At 44.7% G+C, this 20,117-nt stretch overlaps 2 protein-coding genes across 2 annotated transcripts; one reads left to right on the forward strand and one right to left on the reverse strand.

Moving 5' to 3' along the window:
- Positions 1–2,297: 2,297 nt before the first annotated feature.
- Positions 2,298–5,546, reverse strand: LOC120654672 (tyrosine-sulfated glycopeptide receptor 1-like). Its single transcript, XM_039932293.1, has one exon. It carries the CDS (start codon positions 5,544–5,546, stop codon positions 2,379–2,381), a length of 3,168 nt encoding a protein of 1,055 aa, XP_039788227.1. The 3' UTR covers positions 2,298–2,378.
- A 3,458-nt stretch (positions 5,547–9,004) lies between these two features.
- On the forward strand, positions 9,005–19,921 carry LOC120654310. The gene is made up of 5 exons (XM_039931813.1): positions 9,005–9,046; positions 9,164–9,460; positions 9,573–10,709; positions 19,385–19,580; positions 19,797–19,921. The coding sequence occupies exons 1-5, from the start codon at positions 9,005–9,007 to the stop codon at positions 19,919–19,921; spliced, it is 1,797 nt and encodes a 598-aa protein (XP_039787747.1).
- The last annotated feature ends 196 nt before the right edge of the window (positions 19,922–20,117 follow it).

Raw genomic sequence — 20,117 nt, forward strand, 5'->3', positions numbered from 1 at the left:
ATCTGTTGAAAAGTTCAACTCCTTTGTGCAAAGAAAATGGCTGCTTTGGTAACAACCATTGATTATGCGAATATTGAGATTTTAAAAGATACGTTTTTGGGTATTGATATTGGTATTCCTTGACATATTTGCTTTTACCTGCTATTCAACGTTAGTCTTTTACTTATTGCAGTAGAGCCAGTTTGGTTTCTATGTATAGCCTGATTCCTTGTTGGTAATTGGCTCACCAAAGAATGTTCATCGTTGACTAATGTGGTGTGCAAGAACGGAATGTACTACTTTTCCCCCCCTTGGTGGTGATCTAATTTGCAATGAACTTCTTGAGAGGCAATGGATTAGCAATGAGCTATGGCATTAACAGGGGGACGCCAAGAACTAGAAGCGCGCCGCTGGATGGGGATTAGCAAATGGCTGATACTGCGTGCTGGTTGGGGATGCCGTGGTTTCTTCCTACTTCTGCATGGCTCGTAAACACGTGTGAAATCATTTCAAAGCATTGCCAGATTGAAACTGAAAGTCCGGTCAAGCATTGCGCGCCGCTTTATCCCCAGTTGACAACCAGACATCTCGACTGCTTTTCTGAAGGCCATCCTTGAACCTGACATCTTGTTCCGTTCTCTTCACTTTGAACAGGACTCTCCTTTTTCCTCCTTAACTGGGCGGCAGAGTTTAGCCTACTGCTTTGAAGAAAAAAAAACGAAATTTTGAACCAGACATCGCTGGCATTTCAAAGATTTGCTTTCTGAATTCTGTTGATCAGAGTCACAGAGCTCAATGGCAAGTTGGCAACTGACAATACCGGAATGGCGGACTGGCAATTGAGACCTGAATGGCCAATACAAAACTGAAGCATATCAGAGGCTGCAAAAACACCAGAACGGAGGTACTGCGCCCTGCACGCAGGTGCCCGCGCCGTCGCCGCCGGCACGCACCGCGACGCGCAGCCGGACGGTCCGCCTCGCCCCCGCGAGGGCGGCGGATTGGCGACGCGTTCACCGGAGCTCCTAGCATATCGCGAGTCTCCGGGGCTTGCCGAAGGATGAGAAGAGTATCGGTTGGACTTCTCCGCTTGCGCTGGACGGGTAGTGCGGCGGCCGGCGGCGACGGCGGGACCTCGAGAGGAGACCACAGCGCCAAATGATCCAAATCAGGGGTATATTTGTCAAGTATTGGATCGAGAATAAAAATCACGACCCGGAGTAGGGGGTATTTTGTAAAATGTAGGGGGTATTTTGCATAATATCTGATCCAATTTAGAGAATATTTTGCCATCGTCGGCGCAACTCTGTAAAATCTCGTGGCCGCCGACGAGGTCGCGCTGCCATCCTCGAACGCCGGCTACCCCATCGCCCATGCTTCGCGCAGCCTCCCGCAGATCGTACACGCCCAGCCGCTGTGCCAGCGCTGGCACCCGCGGCCCCATGCTTCCATCATCGGGCGGGCCGCACGCATCACAGGTGGACTCAGCAGTAGCCCCTCGCACCCTCCCTCCTCGGCTCCTCCTCCCTCAGCCAACCAGTCCACCACCAGCAGCACCTCTTCCTCGCTCATGCCGCGGTCGCGCATGCATCCGCTGCGTCCTGGGGCTGCGCGACGCAATGCTGGTTCTGGCGCGTGCCGCGTGGAACGTGGCGCTACCGTCTCGGAAGCGTAGCAGCGCGCTCAAGCTGCTCGATGAAATGCAGAGGCGGGGCCGTCACTTCGGCTCCATGGCTTGGACGTAGATGATGGTTGTCCAAAGGTTCGTGTGGGCATGTGCGCCGAGCAGGTCGTCGACGATGGGCGCACGGTCAAGTAACAGGTATGCTGCAACTGCCTGGTTTTCCCACCGTGTCAAATTTCTTCTGGATGGTTGGTACTCGCACAGTTGTACTTTGGGTTATCTAGATTAATGTCCAGATTCATTTGGCGACTGCAGACTCAAAACCAAACACAATAATGCACTGCCAGTTCATTTCATACTTCAACCAGACACTGTTGGCGTTACTCATTCCACATCCTAATTTTAAGCTCCAGTGGTTCTGAATTATATGGATCAAAGCCAAAGAACTGGGTGAAAGCACCTGAATCCATTAGTTATCAGACTACAAGTGCTTCAGCTAGTAAGGAAGTTAATGAAGATGGCAATTGTTTTCTCTTGCTTTTGCTTTGCCATGATGCATCAGTAACTGATCAGAAAATATGTTATGGAGTACTTTTACAAAGAACAGGGGAAGGGGGGAGGAATGGATGCTTTTCTTAGAAAGAACTTTGAAATGTGCAAGAAACTGTACATGACGCACTACATTGGTACTCACTTAAAGCCAAAACTAGTAACTTAACTGAAAATAGACCTGCTATATGTCTATAACTCTATATGCAACTGAACTACAATGTTACTATTTGTAGACTGACTTTTGCGTCTGCAGGCCACCATCAATGCTTTCCAGATATGAGACTACTTCCATGATACGTGGCCTCATAGACGGGTTATGGTTCACACACTTACAAGCAACTTCAAGCATCTTCAGCATTTGCTCTTCTTGCTCTGTGCCTCGTAGCACTGGATCTAGGACCTCAATCTGCTTCCCACGAGACCTCATCTCCAGCACCCATGGGACAAGTTCTTTTGATCTGGACAGGACCGGAACAGGCCGTTTTCCTGTAAGCAGCTCAAGGAGGACAACACCAAAACTGTATATATCACCTCTTAGAGTAGCTACCCACCCTTGGCCATACTCAGGTGGAATGTAACCAAGAGTGCCAACCAGTTCGGTCGTGACATGAGTTTTGTTCGGAAGGATCAGTCTTGACAGCCCAAAATCTGCAACATAAGCTTTGAATTCTTTGTCAAGTAGGATGTTGCTGGATTTGATGTCACGATGGACAATGTTCGGCTTGCAGACATCATGAATGTAAGAAAGGCCACGGCTAGCTCCTTTTGCAATTTTGAGCCTCACCGGCCAGTCAAGAAATGTTCCAGGATAATCATCTTTGTTGTGAAGCCAATCATCCAAACTGCCATTCTCCAAGAAAGAATATATGAGGAACCTCAAGTTTCCATGGATGCAATAACCCCACAGTGGCACAAGATTTTCATGCTGGGCCATGGATAGTGCTTCAACCTCTGCAGTGAACTCCCTTTCCATAAGGCACATCTCGCCATTAAGCTTCTTAATTGCAAGCTTGGATCCATCGGGTAGCTCGGCCTTGAATACTAGTCCATAGCCTCCACATCCAATGATGTTCTCCTTCCCAAATTTATTTCTTGCCTTCATAATATCCGTGAATGTGAGCTTATTTTCGTCTCCCTTGCTTCCTGGCATCATCACCAATGAATGCTCTGAATTGGAGTTGAATGATAGCACTTCTATGTCACTATCATCGGTGCTCCTGTTTTTGGTCCTGGAACTTGTTCCCCGGGACAAGGCAAGAAGACAAACAAGAATGAATAGGATGGCAATAGCTATGAAAAATATAGCAAATGCAAGCGCAAATATGACCTTCTTCTTATGTTGTTTCTTGGAGGTGAAATGTGCTTCTGCTGAATTGCAATGGCGAATAAGTGTAGGACCACAGAGCTTCGGGTTGCCATCAAAGCTAGCATTTGTGAATGTACTAAATTGGCCTGTGGTTGGCACAGGCCCTTCCAGGTCGTTGGAAGAAACGTTAAACTTAGAAAGGAAATGTAGATTGTTCATCTTGGTTGGGATTCGGCCAGTTAGATGATTGCTTGATAAGTCGAGCACCAGCAAGTTTGTGAGGTTGCAGATTGATTGTGGGATTTCTCCATATAATTTGTTGAAGCTCAAATTTAGTGAAAGGAGCTCTTTTAATAGATCTATCTCTGGAGGGATCACACCAATGAAGTTATTGTTTCCTAGATTGAGCACTTTTTGAAAAGCATTGGCCTTCCGGTATTGAAGTGACGTATCTACATAAATTGGTAGTTGAAAGACTCTCGGATCCAAACTTGCAGCAGCCTTGTCTGATTTTAGCATTGGCATATCTGTTAATGATGTAGGAATTTCCCCAGTCAAATTGTTATTTGATATATCAACATAGAACAGGAAGTTTAGGCTGCTTATCCAGTCAGGTATTGTTCCAGTTAGTTGATTGCTCTGTAAAAATAACATCTCCAAATTTCTGAGCTTTGATAACCAATGAGGTATTTTCCCCAACAATGAGCATTCACTTATTGAAAGAACCTGAAGATTCACAAAACCATCAATGCTGTCATCGTCAGGTATGGTCTCATGCATGAAATTATTTCCAATAAGAAGAGTGGTGAGATTCTTGGAGCTCTTTAGTATCTGAAGTGCATTTGTTAAATTTGTAAAACTGTTGCCAGTAAGTGATAGGAAGGAGAGTGACTTCAGATGGCTTAGTCCCTTCGATAACTGGCCATGGAAACTGTTTGAAGATAGACGCAGTGCAGTTAGTTTGTGGCATGAGTATATGCTTTCTGGAATTTCGCCGCTGAAACTGTTCCGCATAAGATCTAAGGTTTTTAGATTGGATAAATTGGAGAAATTGACCTTGTTGAGTTCTCCACTGAAATTGTTGTTGTTGAGGTTGATGGTTGTGAGATTTGTGCAGCTGCCCAGTGATGATGGCAGCTCTCCTGACATGTTGTTGTGGTCCAAATGGAGCTCCTCCAATCCCTTGAGCTGACCTATATAATCTGGGATATCACCAATGAAGTTGTTGCCTCCAAGATCAAGTGTAGACAGATACCTGATGTTGATTATGCGTTTACCATCAAGTGTTCCTTGCAAATGGTTGTTAGGGAAAGACAGGTGCTCAAGCAAGGTAGCATTGAAGAGTTCATCAGGGAGTGTCCCAATGAGGTTGTTGTGGCCAGCCTTGAGCACTCGCAGCATGGAGCAGTTACCAAGCCCTGGGGGGAGTGTGCCACTGAATTGGTTGTAGGATAGATCAAGCACAGCAAAAGATGGAGATATGTTACAGAATTGTGTTGGTATCTGCCCAGTAAAGCTGTTGTTGCTGGCATTGAGTGCAACCAGATTCTCCATCGCCTTCCATGTTATGGATGTAAACTTCCCTGTAAACATGTTACTTGAGATGTTAAGTACCTTTAGAGGCTGGCCAGGGGTTGAAGATGGCAGCTCGTGCAGCTCTCCGCTGAGTTGGTTAAAGCTGACATCGAGGGCAATGATGCTGCTTGATGATAACAATTCCAGTGGCAGGTCACCAGACAGCAAGTTGTAGGACAAGTTAAGATGCTGAAGGCCAGCGAGGTTGCTCAGAGATGGTGTGATGCGCCCTTCAAGGCCTCTAGAAGCCAGAGAGACCTCAATGACTGTCCTGTTTCTGTTGCAGGTGATGCCTTCCCATTTGCAGCAATCTGTGCCTCCCTGCCATGACTTGGCTAGGCCGGCATCATTCGACAGCCCAGCAAGGAACTGCAGGAGAGAGGCCTTCTCCTGCTCTGTGCAGCAACTTGTGGGGGTGACCAAGCAGATGAGCAGCAAAAGCGCAAGGCCAAGGAAAGGTATGGGTAATCTTCTGCTGCATTTCTTGTATGAAAAATGGAGTGATTGCATGGCTTCTTATTGAAACTAACACGGAAAGTAGATGCTTAAGCTGTGTTACCAATGGTCGAATCAAGAAAGAGCATCAGGTAGGAGGCTGCTCTTGCTTCCATTTTGCAGATTTCTAAGTAGTCGTGGTTAGCACAAAGAATAACAGAGTCAATGATAAGACGCCATGTGGTTGTATTCTATGCAACAGATAAAGCAGCTTGTTTATTCAAACTTTGACTTTTTTTTTGAGATCAAGCTTTGACATTTGATTGGTGTATGCTGCAATCATCCATCAAGAAGTCCAACTGGCCAAGCTTTCTGACCAAACAAATATTTTTCTCTACTCATCCGTATATCCATAATCCTTGTTGAATTTCTTCCAGCCTGCCGTGATTTACCTGATCTGAAGATCAAAATCTTAACAATTTCACGTTTGCACTTCACAAACGTGTAGTATATAAGTCTAGTGCTTAAGACAGTTAGTGCTGACAAAAATCTGAGGTTTAAAAAAACACACTGCTTGATGCATCTTTTGTTTTTGTAGGATGATGCACCCCCTTTTGTTAAAGCAGGAGAAGGCATGTATTTTTACTGACATTTCTTTAAGGGCAATGGCTGGCAATTTGCCTACCTGAACTGATAAAAACACAGGCCGGATGTGTACAGGTTTCACGAGGGTGGGGTCGGAGTGGGATGGATGCTTTCTTCTACAAATACTTCGAAATATGCAAGAAACTGTACGTGATGAACTATAAAACTAGTCAGACTGAAAACTAGTACGTCTAGGGAATATACATTTGTTCTATGTTAATATTACCATTTTTAACTGGCTAATAGCATTGCTTCTTGACTTGACTCTTGCGGCCCCCAGGACAGCATGGATGCTTTCAAGGCTGTGCATCCGCTATTCTGATTCTACCCTGTTTATCACAGAGGGATAGAAAAATCAAGTCAAGAACCGGATGCCCCACCGTGGGAACACATGGAAACAGCGATCTGCACATTTGCCACGAAAGGTCGCAAGCTTCTTCCTAGTTGGTTCACAGTTTCACACGGTCTTAGGCTGAGGCAACCCTGCATATTATATTGAGAGGGCCAACCCTTCTGTACTAAGAAAAACGGTTGCTTGGTGACCACCGTTCACTATGTGATTGTTTAGCTGTCACATGGCACATTTGACTCTGCCTGCTTCCCAATGTCAGCCTTGCCTAATTGCAGCAATGCTTGCAGTTCATTGTCTTATTTGTTTAACGGCTGCCTTTTTGGACTAATGGTGCGGTCGTGTTTTTTTTTTTTGCGAGAACCAATCAAAGGATTGCTTGTTGCTTCTCAATGCGATATTTTTTGTTCTCCTTAAGTTAGCACTAGTTGTGAGTCACTCTGTAATTGGAACGATGTAAACTGTAGTAAAATGAGCATCCTAGTAAAGCCATATGATGTAGGACAAGGGTATGCTGTAGAGTTTTTTTTTTTTGCGTGCTGTAGAGGTTGACACTGCGTGCTGGGATGCCGTGGTTTCTTACATGTTGCCTGGTTGGTACACCTCGTATGCCCAATACCCTACTTGCTGTATACTGTTGCCCAATTCCATGCTTGAATAGGAAATTGTTGAGTGTCTGAAAGCATCTAGGCCCGTGGATGCCTAACGGTAAGTTTCGGTGATTAGTGACGATGTTTGTGACTAACGTGTGTTTTGAAGGAATTATCATTTAACCATTAAAGTCGCAAATGAAAGGAGACCCCTCAATTTCAACATTCAAAGTCATGGACTCAAATTCACAAGATTAAGGACCTTTCTAGACTCAAGTGTCACAAGAAGATGAAGGACACTTGATTTAGCTTAGGTTTTATAGTTTCAGTTTGTGACCGTACTATTAAGGGGGTTCTAAGTGAGTAGCTTGATCATTCATATAGTTGGCCTTAGATTTCATGCACACTTGCTCAAAGATCAACTCTAGACAGCCAAGGAAACTCAGAAAAGCACTTGGAAGCAGAAAGAAACAAAGTTCAAATCAACTCCAAGTCAGAAAAGAAAAACAAGAAATTCTCTGTTGGTTCGGATAATCCGAATAGGTCAGGTCGGATAAACATGTCAAAGAAGCCGAATTATCCGACCCTATAAAAATGCCTGGTCGGATTTTGAGTCAGAGTATTCTGCAGGCAGCATGTTTTCAGGGTCTGAAAATTTGCCATGGAACCGGATTATCCGACGCTATAGAATTGAGACGTCGAACAAATTGTCGGATGATGTACCAGAGAGCATATTTTTCAGCTGGGTTTTCTCTCTGTTGGACCGGATGATCCGACGTGGGCTTCATTGAACGTCGGACTAATTGACAGGAGTATTGATCATTGCCGTTGGTTGGAATTCAAACTTGATCAAGGCACCGGATGATCCGACGCGTCAATCAACAGGGCGTCGGATAAACACGTCGGATAGATGACATCAGCACTGGTTTAAAATATAATGGCTAAATTGGAAAAGCCAGTGGGATCGGATGATCCGACCCCCCCTGTTCCAGCATGGTCGGATTATCCGACGTTACCAGCTTTTTCCAGAAAGTTGGCAACGGCCACTTGGTGATCTCTAGCCTATTTAAGGGGGTACCTCGGGTCTCTTCACTGCCTTTTGAACCCTTGAACACCTGAGGCCACTCCATGAGCTGAGAGAAGACATCCACAACTTGAGATCAACAAATTCATCAAGAATTCAATCCATTGGAAGAGTGCAAGTGTGCTAGAACCTTAGGGCCAACTGAGTGATGGTCAAGTGAAGGCTTAGAGCTTGTTACTCTTGGTGTTTGACGACACCTAGACGGTCTTGGTGATCGGAGGCTCTTGGTGAACTCTTGGAGTTTGTGGGAGCCCCAAGAAGAAGAAGTTGTACACGGTTTGAAGCCCGCCCTTCCGGAGATGGAGAAAGAGTATTTTTAGCGGATACTTGCTCTTCGTGATGCAATGGAGCTTAACTCTTTGTGGGTGCTCCAACGTGGATTAGGGGAGAACGTCAACTCCTCGATACCACGGAAAAAAAATCTGATTGTCTCTTGTCCATTCGCTTTTTACATTCAAGCAATTTACTTAAGTTTTTTTTCAGTTCTTGCTCTTTGCTTGTTTGTTTGAGACTAGGATTGGCTCTTGGTAGTTTGCTTCAATTTGGGCTAGCCTTTGCATGATAGTTTGACCATCCTAGGAAAATGGCTTTGTTAGTGTGCTTACCTACCTAAAATCATCTTGCTAGTGTGCTCTAGATATTAGGTCTTTGAACTATCGGCTTGGGCAACACTAGAGGTAGGTTAAGGACTTGGTTGAAATTTGAAAAAGTCCCAATTCAACCTCTCTTCTTGGGTCACGATCCTTTCAATTGCTATCAGAGCATAGGCTCTCTTTTTAGGGTCTAACAACCTAGAGAAATAGCCCCGGGGAGTAGTGGATCACCCAAGCTCGATGGGCGAAACTATAGCTATTGGAAAGCCCGCATGGCGGGTTACCTTGAGGCTCTTAACCCTCTTGCTTGGGAGGTTACCGACAAAGCTATGGGTGTTATGGATGAGGACCAAACAAAATAGAATGCTAGAGCCAAAAATGCTTTGTTTGATGCTATTAGTGAAGATATCTTTGCTCGTGTGAATAGCAAGAAAACCGCCCATGAAGTGTGGAAAGAGTTTGAGACCATTCATGTTGGGTCTAAGAAGCTCCGTGAGGAGAAGTACCAAGTGCTTAAGGAGAAACTCAATGAATTCAAGATGCATCCTAGTGAACTAGTTGAACAAATGTATGCTAGGTTGAATGTTCTTGTTGAAGATATTAACACGCTTGAAATTTCTCCTTTGTCTACTAGTGACATCATCCGGAAGATTCTCCACTCATTGCACAAGGCCAAGTACAACATTGTGACATCTTTGCTCTATGAGAAAGATCTTTCAACATTGCAAGTGAGTGAAGTGGTTGAAAAAAATTCGGTCTCATGAGATATTTCTATTGGGCGAAATTGATCCTCCTCAAGCCAAAGGTGATCTTGCTCTCAAAGCTAAAGGCGAAAACAAGCCAAACAAGAAGAGCAAGGGCAAGGCACCTATATCAAATTCAAGTGAAGCTAGTGATGACTCAAGTGATGAGGATGGTGATAAAGACACCAAGCTTGCTCTCCTCATGAGGAAGACCACAAAACTCATGTCAAGGTTGAACAAGAAGGGGTACAACTTCGACCTCAAGAAAAACAAGTTCCGTACAAGGAAGCCCAAAGATGCCATCAAGAAGATATGCTATGTTTGTGGCAAATATGATCATCTTTCATATGATTGCCCTCAAGAATCAAACAAGAAGCAAGATGAGGACAATCAACCAAGGCACAAGAAAGATCATGATCACAAGAAGGACCATGACAAGAAAGAGTACAAGAAGAAGAAATCCTTCAAGAAGAAAGAGAAGATCAAGGCTTTCCTTGGGGAGTGGATCACCGATGGCGAGATCTCAAGTGACGACGACGACGATGATGATGATGATGACACCAAGAAAGTCGTTGTGGGGATCGCCATCCATGAGGATGAACCACCGCTACCTCCACCACCCATGTGCCTCATGGCTAGAGGTAACCCCAAGGTAAATTCCGATGACTCATGCTTTAGTGATGATGATAGTGAAAATGAGTTATCTCCTAGAGATCTTAAGTTGCTCCTAGATGAATATAATGACATGATCAAGAAGCTTAAATCTAAACTCAAGTGTTTAAAAAATGTGCATGTTGAGCTTAAGACTTCACATGATGAGTTACTTGTTAGACACAATGAGGTAGTAGAGACTCATGAAAAATGTGTTGCATCTAGCAAGCAACTTAGAGAGGATCATGATAAGTTACTTGTTAAGCACAATAAACTAGTTGAAAAACATGATGAAGTAGTTGTGCTCAACAAGTCGCTTGAAGAGTCCAACAAGAAGCTTAAGCTTGATTATGCTAATTTAAATTCAAAATATCAAGAACTTGAGTTTGCTTTTGATGCTATTGATGATGAACTTGAAAGTCTAAAAACTAAAAACATCAATGCATCAACTTCTTGTGAAACACATGTGGAGACTTCCAAATCTTTCACTAGTCATGATGTCCATAGTTCTTCCAAGACTAACCATGATAGGGAAAGGGAGCTTGAGGAGGAGCTCCAAAGCTTGACCACGTGCATGTTCAATGTGACAAGAGGAGAATACTTGCACAAGGAGATTCTCTTCAACAGTGCAAGGCACTTTGGAACCAAAGGTCTTGGATCTTTCCCCACGCCACCGGAGAATGTTTCAAGGTCTCCAGAGCTCAAGGATTGCATCAACAAGGAAGTAGGCTCCTATTGTCAACATTGCCAAGATGTTGGACATCACACAAGGGAGTGTTCTCTTCCTAACTCTTTCTAGCTTGCCTTTCAACTATAAGTCTCAATTTGATAATCATCACTTTTTGTTGAGCAAGCTTAAGAATGGCAAGGTGAAGGCCAAGTTCATTGGCACACAAGAGAAAAAAAAGCTACCCCGCCAACTATGGGTTCCCAAAGTCTTAGTTACTCACATCAAAGGACCCAAAATTGCTTGGTTTCCAAACCTTAAGAGTAATTCATTTGTGTGTAGGTGAACTACAAAGCCGGTGGAAAGCATTGGGTGCTTGATAGCGGATGTACACAACACATGACCGGCTATGTAAAGATGTTCACCTCACTAGATGAAGAAGTGGGCGATCACGAGCATGTCACCTTTGGTGATAATTCTAAAGGGAAAGTGGTAGGTTTGGGTAAGGTTCCTATCTCCAAAGACCTCTCAATTTCAAATGTGTTGCTTGTAGAGTTGGTAAGCTTTAATTTGCTTTTAATTGCACAACTTTGTGATTTGGGTTTGATTTGTACCTTTAGTGATAGTGGTGTAGTTGTTACAAGCAAGGAGGACAAGAGTTTGATCTTCAAAGGCTTCCGGCACGGTAATATCTAACTTGTGGATTTTTCATCTAACGATGCTAGTTTGGCTACTTGTCTCTTTTCAAAGAACTCAATGGGATAGCCTTGGCATCGACAGATTGCTCACATTGGGATGAGTCAACTAAACAAGGCATTCAAAAGAGGTATGGTGGTTGGAGTTAAACATGTTATATTTGACAAAAATAAGTTGTGTAGTGCTTGTCAAGCCGGGAAGAAATTTACTTCACCACATCCCATGAAGGCGTACCTATCCACATCAAGGTGCCTAAAGTTGCTACACATGGACTTATTTGGACCAACCACCTACTAGAGCCTTGGAGGTAATCTTTATTGCTTAGTCATTGTTGATGATTACTCTAGATATGCTTGGACATTTTTTCTAGAGGACAAGAGCAAAACCGTCGGGATCTTCAAGATATTCATCAAGCAAGCCCAAAACGAGTTCGAGTCAAGTGTAGTCAAGGTTCAAAGTGACAATGGTTCCGAATTTCGGAATACACAAGTTGAGGAGCTATGCAACGAAATCGGGATCAAGCATGAATTCTCCGCAACATATACACCTCAACAAAACGGGGTTGTGGAGAGGAAGAACAAGACCTTAATTACCCTGGCAAGAGCAATGCTAGATGACTATGGGATTTTGCAAAGGTTTTGGGCGGAAGCTATCAACACCACTTGCCATGCGGCCAATCGGGTGTATCTCCACAAGTTCTTGAAGAAGACCCCGTATGAACTTCTTGTTGGGAGGAAGCCCAACATCTCCTACTTTCGAGTTGTGCAAATGCTACATCTACAAGAAGAGGAAGCACTTAGGTAAGTTTGAGAGTAGGTGTGACGTTGGATTTCTAGTTGGTTATTCATCAAACTCCAAAGCATATCGAGTATTCAATAATGCCTCCCGCATGATTGAAGAAACTTGTGATGTGGAGTTTGATGAGACTAATGGCTCCCAAGGGGAAGTTTTTGCTTGTGATGATGTAGGTGATGAACCACTACGGGAAGTCATGAAGAACATTGCCATTGGACAAATCAAGCCAAAGGAGGACGAAGAGATCATCACACCATCTACTCAAGATGGAGCCCCTTCCAAGGATTTTTTTTAGAGCAAAGGTTTCCCCCGTTTTATTCCAAGGAACAAAACGTTCAGAGTTCAAGAGAGCACGTAAGCAAAGTGTAAGTTACAGTAGGTAAAACACCAGAGACATTCTCCCTAAGCACTGGAGCTATGCCAGAAACTGAAGAAAGGGCCCCTTGGACCGACTCCTGCGTTCTCAAGCTTGCTGGAAACCAGCCAATTCTTGGACTTTCTCTTGCTTTTTGTTCCAGCACCTCCACGACTTCCTCCAGACGGGCGGCGTCCTCTTCCCTGCACAATACTCTCCACCTTCGCATCATCCCGGACGCCCTGAGAAGTATAGCTCTGATATCTGACCACACCATTCCCTGAAAGAACATAGAGTTTCTTAGTTTCCAAATACTCCAAATAACAGCAGAAGTGCACATATTAGTGATGGTGTGTTTTTTACAGCACAACCACCAGCGTGCCACTGATTCAAAATCAGACAAGAGAATCTGCAGGATATTAGAGCAGATTAGCCAAGTGTTAGTTGCAACATAGCAATCAAAGAATAAATGTTTAACTGATTCAGGTTCAACGCAAAACAGACATGATTTATCCTCCACATTTCTCCTCTTCCCCAGGTTATCTCTGGTGAGGATTCTATTGTTGCAAAGTAACCATAGAAACACTTGGACCCTTGGGGGAATTAGCAGGCTCCACACTACAGGGGTATGTGTACTCCCCTAAAGCTGATAACAGCATACAAGGATTGAACCGAATAAATTCCATTAGTGTTAAATTCCCAGATCACAGAGTCTTGATCCTCAATAAAATGGATCGAGCTAGCAAGGCCAAGAATTTCCTCCCACATTTGCATCATCTGGGTGGAGACCATTCTTCTAAACGAGAACTTCAGCTCCACACCATCCTAGCAGTCAGCTATAGTCTTCCCTTTCTCGTTAACGATAACATAAAGAGGCGAATACTGAATTGCCAAACTAGTGTTGCCAAACCAGCGGTCCTCCCAAAAACGGTTTTGGCGACCATTGCCAATTCTCCACGAGTAGCCCATCTGAGCCGCCTTGCACGCCCACAAGATACCTTTCCAAAAAGGAGAAGCTCCAATTTCAAGGCAGCAAAACAAGTTAGGCTTATCTGTTTTGTATTTAAAATCTACAATTCCTCCATAGAACATTATCATTTAGATGATAACGGGAAATCCAGGAGGCAAGAAGGCACATGTTAAAGTGTTGAAGATTAGGGATGCCCAAACCACCCATCTCTTTCTTTTGAGCAACTACCTGCCAATTGGCTAAGTGGTATTTCCCCTTGTCCTCATGATTGTTCCACAAGAAGTGGGCCATCTGGGAATTAATGGCCTCAATGGCCCATTTAGGGAACTTAATAACATAGAGAAGGTAAGTAGGGATGCTGGATAAACAAGAGTTGAGCAGGGTCAGCCTCCCCCCATAAGAGAGGAGTTTTCCCCTCCAGCCAGCAACTCTTTTAATGACCTTGTCTACTATTGGTTGGATATCTTCTCTCCTTAGCTTAGTGTAATGGAGAGGCACACCAAGGTAGGTGATAGGGAAGGAACCAATCTTGCAGTAGAAAAGATTTGCAAAAAGATTGAGCTCAGATTCCTCCAAACCTACACCTATTAAATCACTTTTTTCATAGTTTATTTTCATCCTGACAGCTGCTCAAAGCAAGACAGAATGCATTTAAAGTTTCTGGCCTTCTCTAAATTATTTTGAAGGAAGAGCAGGGTGTCATCAGCATATTGAAGGCTGATAACACCACCAGGGCAAATTTCTGGGAGCAAACCAGAGATCAGACCAGCCCCACCTGCTTTCATAAGCATTTTGGTAAAGACATCAGCCACTAGTTTAAACAGGAGGGGGGACAGCAGGTCTCCCTGCCTCAAACCTTTGCCAGTTTTGAAATAAGTACTATCCTCATCATTGGGTCTAATACTGAGGGAGCCCCCTCTCACCACACAATTTACCCAAGAGATCCACTTGGCACCAAAGCCACGAGATGTTAACATCTCCTCAAGAAAATCCCAACAAACCTTATCGTACGCCTTCTCGTAGTCGAGTTTCAGGATAACACCTTCCCCTACATGCAACTTCATGAATAATTTCATGGGCTGCAACCACACTTTCAAGGATATATCTCCCTTTAAGGAAGGCATATTGGTTGGAAGAAATCAACCTATCACTGATCTTAATCAAACGGTTATTCATAGCTTTAGAAAAAAAATCTAAAATTGCAATTAAGGAGACTTCTAGGCCTGTACTTTTTTAAAGTTTTAGCATCAGCCTCTTTTGGAATAAGAACCACTGAACCATAGTTAAGGCGAGATAAGTCTAAGTCTGCAGCATCAAAGGCCTTGAAGAGGGCTATGAGATCCCCCTTAATAATATCCCAAAAATGTTGGTAGAAAAGGAAGGGAAGACCGTCAGGGCCAGGGGCCCCACCCCCATAGGACCCAAAGATTGCCTCTTTGATTTCAGCTTCAGTAAAAGCAACTTCCAAGATGCAGTTATCTACTATGGAAACTTTATCTTCCTCTTTCCAGAAGTTTTCCCCTAGAGACAGACCTATTCTGGCCTCATGGACAAAAAGATTCTTGTAAAAATCTACTGCAAGCTTAAGCATGTCAGCAGTGTTGTCCACTATACCATCGGGACCCTCTAAGGAGGTGATGGTTTTCTTCCTTCTCCTTTGGTTGGCTACTGCCTGAAAGTAGGCAGTGTTTTGATCCCCCTCTTTGACTTCTTTGTCTCTAGCTCTCTGCTTAGCTTTGATTTCCTCCATCCTCCAAATGGAGTCGAGCTCTGCCAACACATGCTGCATCTCCCCTCGCTCAGTATCACTCAAGGAACCTTCCTCATACTTCATGTCATGCGTATCATATCTGTCCATCAGGGATTGTTTTTTCTTCCTAATGCTAGCTTCGGCATTCCAACCCCAGCCTTTAAGTTTTTTCCTCAAGGTTCTGACTTTAAATTGCCAAATGTCAAGAGGGTTAGTATGATTACCCGGGGTATTCTTTGAAGCTAGGTCCAGGGCAGGTAGTGACCACGTACCTCTAATTATCGACTTTGGGGTTAATAATATCCCTAAGAAAAGTCCCTTTAAGTTCGAAAAATGGTGGCTAGAGATGGATTGTTTCCACGAGCTGGTCAGCAGGACCTGGAATACCCCGTGTAATCATCCCCTTCCAAGGATGACTCCAAAGAAGAAGCTTCAACAACAATTCATCATGATGAGTCATCCGATGAAGAAGATGAAGCTCCACAACCTCCTCCTCCTCAAGATGTTCAAGATGAGCAAGTAGTTCAAGAACAACTCCACTTTGATGATACCCACATCACAAGTGAACAAGCCCAAGCTCAAGCACAAAATGTCAAACCACAAGAAGATTCATCATCTCAACCACAAGAGAGGCACACAAGAACTTCAAGGAACCATCCCATTGACTTGGTCATGGGTGATCCTACGGGCGGTATAAGAACTCGTAGACGCCAATATGCCTCTTTTTATGAACATTACTCGTTTGTTTCTTGTTTGGAGCCCTCTAATGTAGATAAAGATCTTGAGGACTCGGATTGAGTGATGGCAATGCAAGAAGAGCATAACAACTTCACCCGCAATAAAGTTTGGGTTCTTGAAGAACATCCTCAAGACAAGAACATCATCGGCACCAAGTGGGTCTTCTGCAACAAACAAGATGAACATGGAGTGGTGGTTCGGAACAAGGTAAGACTTGTGGCTAAGGGCTTCGCTCAAGTTGAAGGATTGGACTTTGGAGAGATATTTGCCCCCGTTGCAAGACTTGAAGCCATCCGTATCCTTCTAGCGTACGCTTCACATCACAACATGAAACTCTTTCAAATGGATGTGAAGAGTGCGTTCTTAAATAGCTTCATTAATGAGTTGGTTTATGTTGAACAACCTCCCGGATTTGAGGACCCTAGATATCCTAATCATGTTTATAGGTTGCACAAGGCGCTCTACGGGCTCAAGCAAGCACCTAGGGCTTGGTATGAACGCCTTTGTGACTTCCTCATCAACAAGGGCTTCAAGATCGGGAGGGTGGATACAACTCTCTTCACCAAGATCATCAACCAAGAACTCTTCGTATGTCAAATTTATGTTGATGATATCATATTTGGTTCAACTAACCCTACTCTTTGCAAAGAATTTGGAGACATCATGGCTAGGGAATTCGATATGTCTATGATCGGTGAGATCAACTTCTTCCTTGGTTTTCAAGTCAAGCAATTGAAGGAAGGAACCTTCATCCATCAAGAAAAGTACACATGAGACATTCTCAAGAAATTTAAGATGGATGATTGCAAGCCGATCAAGACTCCAATGCCAACTAATGGGCATCTCGACCTTGATGAGGGAGGTAAATTGGTAGACCAAACTCTTTATCGTTCTATGATTGGGTCGCTTCTTTACCTTACCGCATCTAGACCCGATATCATGTTTAGCGTTTGTATGTGCGCTCGTTTCCAAGCTAATCCCAAGGAGTCTCACCTAAGTGCCGTGAAGCGGATCCTTAGATATCTCAAGCACACGCCTAGCATAGGTTTGTGGTACGCCAAAGGTGCTAGCTTTACTCTCTTAGGGTACTCGGATTCGGACTTTGCCGAATGTCGGGTTGACCGTAAGATTACTTCGGGCAGGTGCCACTTGCTAGGGCGTTCTTTGGTCTCTTGGTCCTCAAAGAAGCAAAATTCCGTGGCCTTGTACACCGCGGAGGTGGAATACATTGCCACCGGGGCTTGTTGTGCTCAAATCCTCTACATGAAGCAAAGCCTCTTGGACTATGGTGTGGAACTAGATAGGATCCCTCTCCTTTGTGATAACAAGACTGCCGTAAAAATTGCTAATAACTCGGTTCAACACTCTCGCACAAAGCACATAGATATTCGCCATCACTTCCTAAGAGATCATGTGGCAAGGAATGACATTGCACTTTGTGGTGTTCGTTCTGAAGATCAATTGGCGGATATCTTCACAAAACCCCTAGATGAGAGCACCTTTTGTAGATTGTGAAGTGAGCTTAATATTTTAGATGCTTCTAACGTCATGTAATTACCTTGTCATATAGTTGCATCTCATATGTACATATTAGGGGCTTGTCTAACCTTGTCAAGATAGTGATGAACATGGGTTTTGCATGAGCTGGTGGATCTCTTGTTTTGCTCATGGCATGAAGAAAGGTTCATCATGAAGAAGCTTGCCGAGGGTTCAAACTTGACAAGATAGATTTAAATTTCTTGCAATGTATTCTTCTTGTCATATAGATTGCATTCATGTTTAATACTTGTCTTGCATAGCATTGCATTGCGTTAGTGGCATCACAAAGGAGAAATCACGCTTAGAGAATGTCCTACATGCTCAATATGTTTTGACAACTCAACAAGAGTGATGAGACAAATGTTGCGCTTTCATGCCTATTGAGTCATGCCCTAGCGAACTTAAAGGTTCAATCTCTAAGTTCATAAGCAAATGACTCATACATTCCCGTTTTTAAGCTCTTAATCGCTTGGATCTTTATTTGCCTACATTATGTAAAAGCTCTTTGAGCATCTATAAGTATGAGTGTTTGAGGGGTGAGGTTGTCACTCGAAAATGGTCCAAATTGAGTGTTTATTGCTTTGGTTTTTCGTGTTTTGGATCAGAAATAGAGGCTTAGTTCAGCAGAAAATCTTCTTTAGGACCGGATAATCCGACATGTTGCACTCTCACACATCGGATCATCCGATCCCTTCATCAGTTTCCTGATCTAAGCTGACTATCAGTATTAGTCTGACCCTTCTTATTCAAGCCGTCGGATTATCCGGCTCCTTTGGACAGATTATCCGACCCATTCACATCGGACTAATTCTTCGCTCGTGTTTGACCAGTTCAAACTCAATCAACCTTTATCCGAAGCAATTCTCCGACGCTTGGTATGCCTCCGAGTCGATTTATCCGACGCGTTCAAAATCTCGTGGGCCCAGATCTGTCAGCGAATGTTATCTCACGTGGGCCCCACCTGTTGGTTTCTATTCCTTTCTTCCATCTTCTCCACACCCGTACGCCGCCCGACTCAAGCACCACCGCCCGTACGCCGCCGCAACCACCCGCCGCTTCACCTCCACGCGGGCGCAGTCACGCCCCCGCACCACCACGCCGCCGCACCACCGCGCCGCTGCGCCGCCGCACACACGTAGAGCCGCCGCGGCAAACCCTAACCCTAGCACCGCCGCCACCTAGCACCGCCGCCGCCGCAGATCTGCACCGCCGCCACCTTGCACCACAGCCACAGGCTGCCACCGCCGATCTCCTACTCTGCTGAGCATTGTCCCGAGCCCAGAGCTCGCCTGTACTGGAGGTTCTCTTCCTCCTTGGTGTTCTGCACGCCAAGTGTTCGAGAAATTGCCTGAGGGGCATTTCACTGCGATTTCTTCAGGGTATGGCACAATTCTTGTTCTAGCATGTGTTTTACATTTCCTAGACTTTTCTTTGAACAAACATGCTCACATATCCATGCCACTCACTTGCTGACACACATGTGCACACTTTTTACACTTAGAGCACATCTTTACCATGCTTAGGAGTTCACACCACACCTCTCACATCCTTGGTCACTCCTAGCACTCCTGCACTTGCCCGAGTTCATTTCACATTATATGAAGCAAGTGCACATCCCCTAGATGTCATATTTAGGCTCATATCGATCTCTTGCTTTGCTTAGGGCCTTCTCATCTCTAGAATATCATCTCGTATTATAATATAGCCCTGTCTTATTCTATTATCTTCCACCGTTCTCTTTGAAACAGATGGCATGTGATAGAAAGGGCAAGGCCAAGGTTGACGAGCAGCCTAAGAAGAAGAAGCGGACTCGTGAGGAGCGAGAGTGGGACCATGCACATGCAGCCGCAGCTGCTACAGACCGCCCTCAGAGGCCGTTTCAGATTAGAGAGTCCAGTGCAGCCACTCAGGGGGAGTCCGAGCCAGATGCAGAGGCACCACCAGGCACTCCTACTTTACGCCGTTCTGCGCATACTAGGGGCACAGCTCAGACCCCACCTGCTCGTGGTGGTCCTCGCACCCGAGGTGGACGCCCTCCGAGGCCCGGAGCCTGCACTCAGCCTCAGACAGACACTGCTCAGACAGATCAGGCAGGCAGTGAGCCAGAGGATCAGTCAGGGGATAGGTCCGTGTTTCTGATTGACGTTTGTGAGTTTACAGTGAACAGAGTTAGGAGGATGAGATATGTGGATGAGCAGACTTGGTTTCCCGAGCAGAGGGATAGGGACACAGACCCGTGCTTTCACACACTCCTCCAGGAGTCCTTCTACTTCGGGTACGTCTAGTTTGGGATCATGATGAGTGAGCACATGATGCTCCACTGGGGAGCTTTGAGAGTTGCAGCCGGGGGTGTGCCCATTGAGCCGTTCTTTGAGAGATACCCTGGGTTGCCAGCACTCCTTTCAGAGAGATGTCAGTACGTCCAGGAGTGGGTCAGAGTGTTCTACGCCACCCTGTTCGTTGGAGAGGACAGGAAGTACA

This window comes from Panicum virgatum, chromosome 1N (genome assembly GCF_016808335.1).
Source record: "Panicum virgatum strain AP13 chromosome 1N, P.virgatum_v5, whole genome shotgun sequence".
In the NCBI taxonomy this organism is placed as follows: Eukaryota; Viridiplantae; Streptophyta; class Magnoliopsida; order Poales; family Poaceae; genus Panicum; species Panicum virgatum.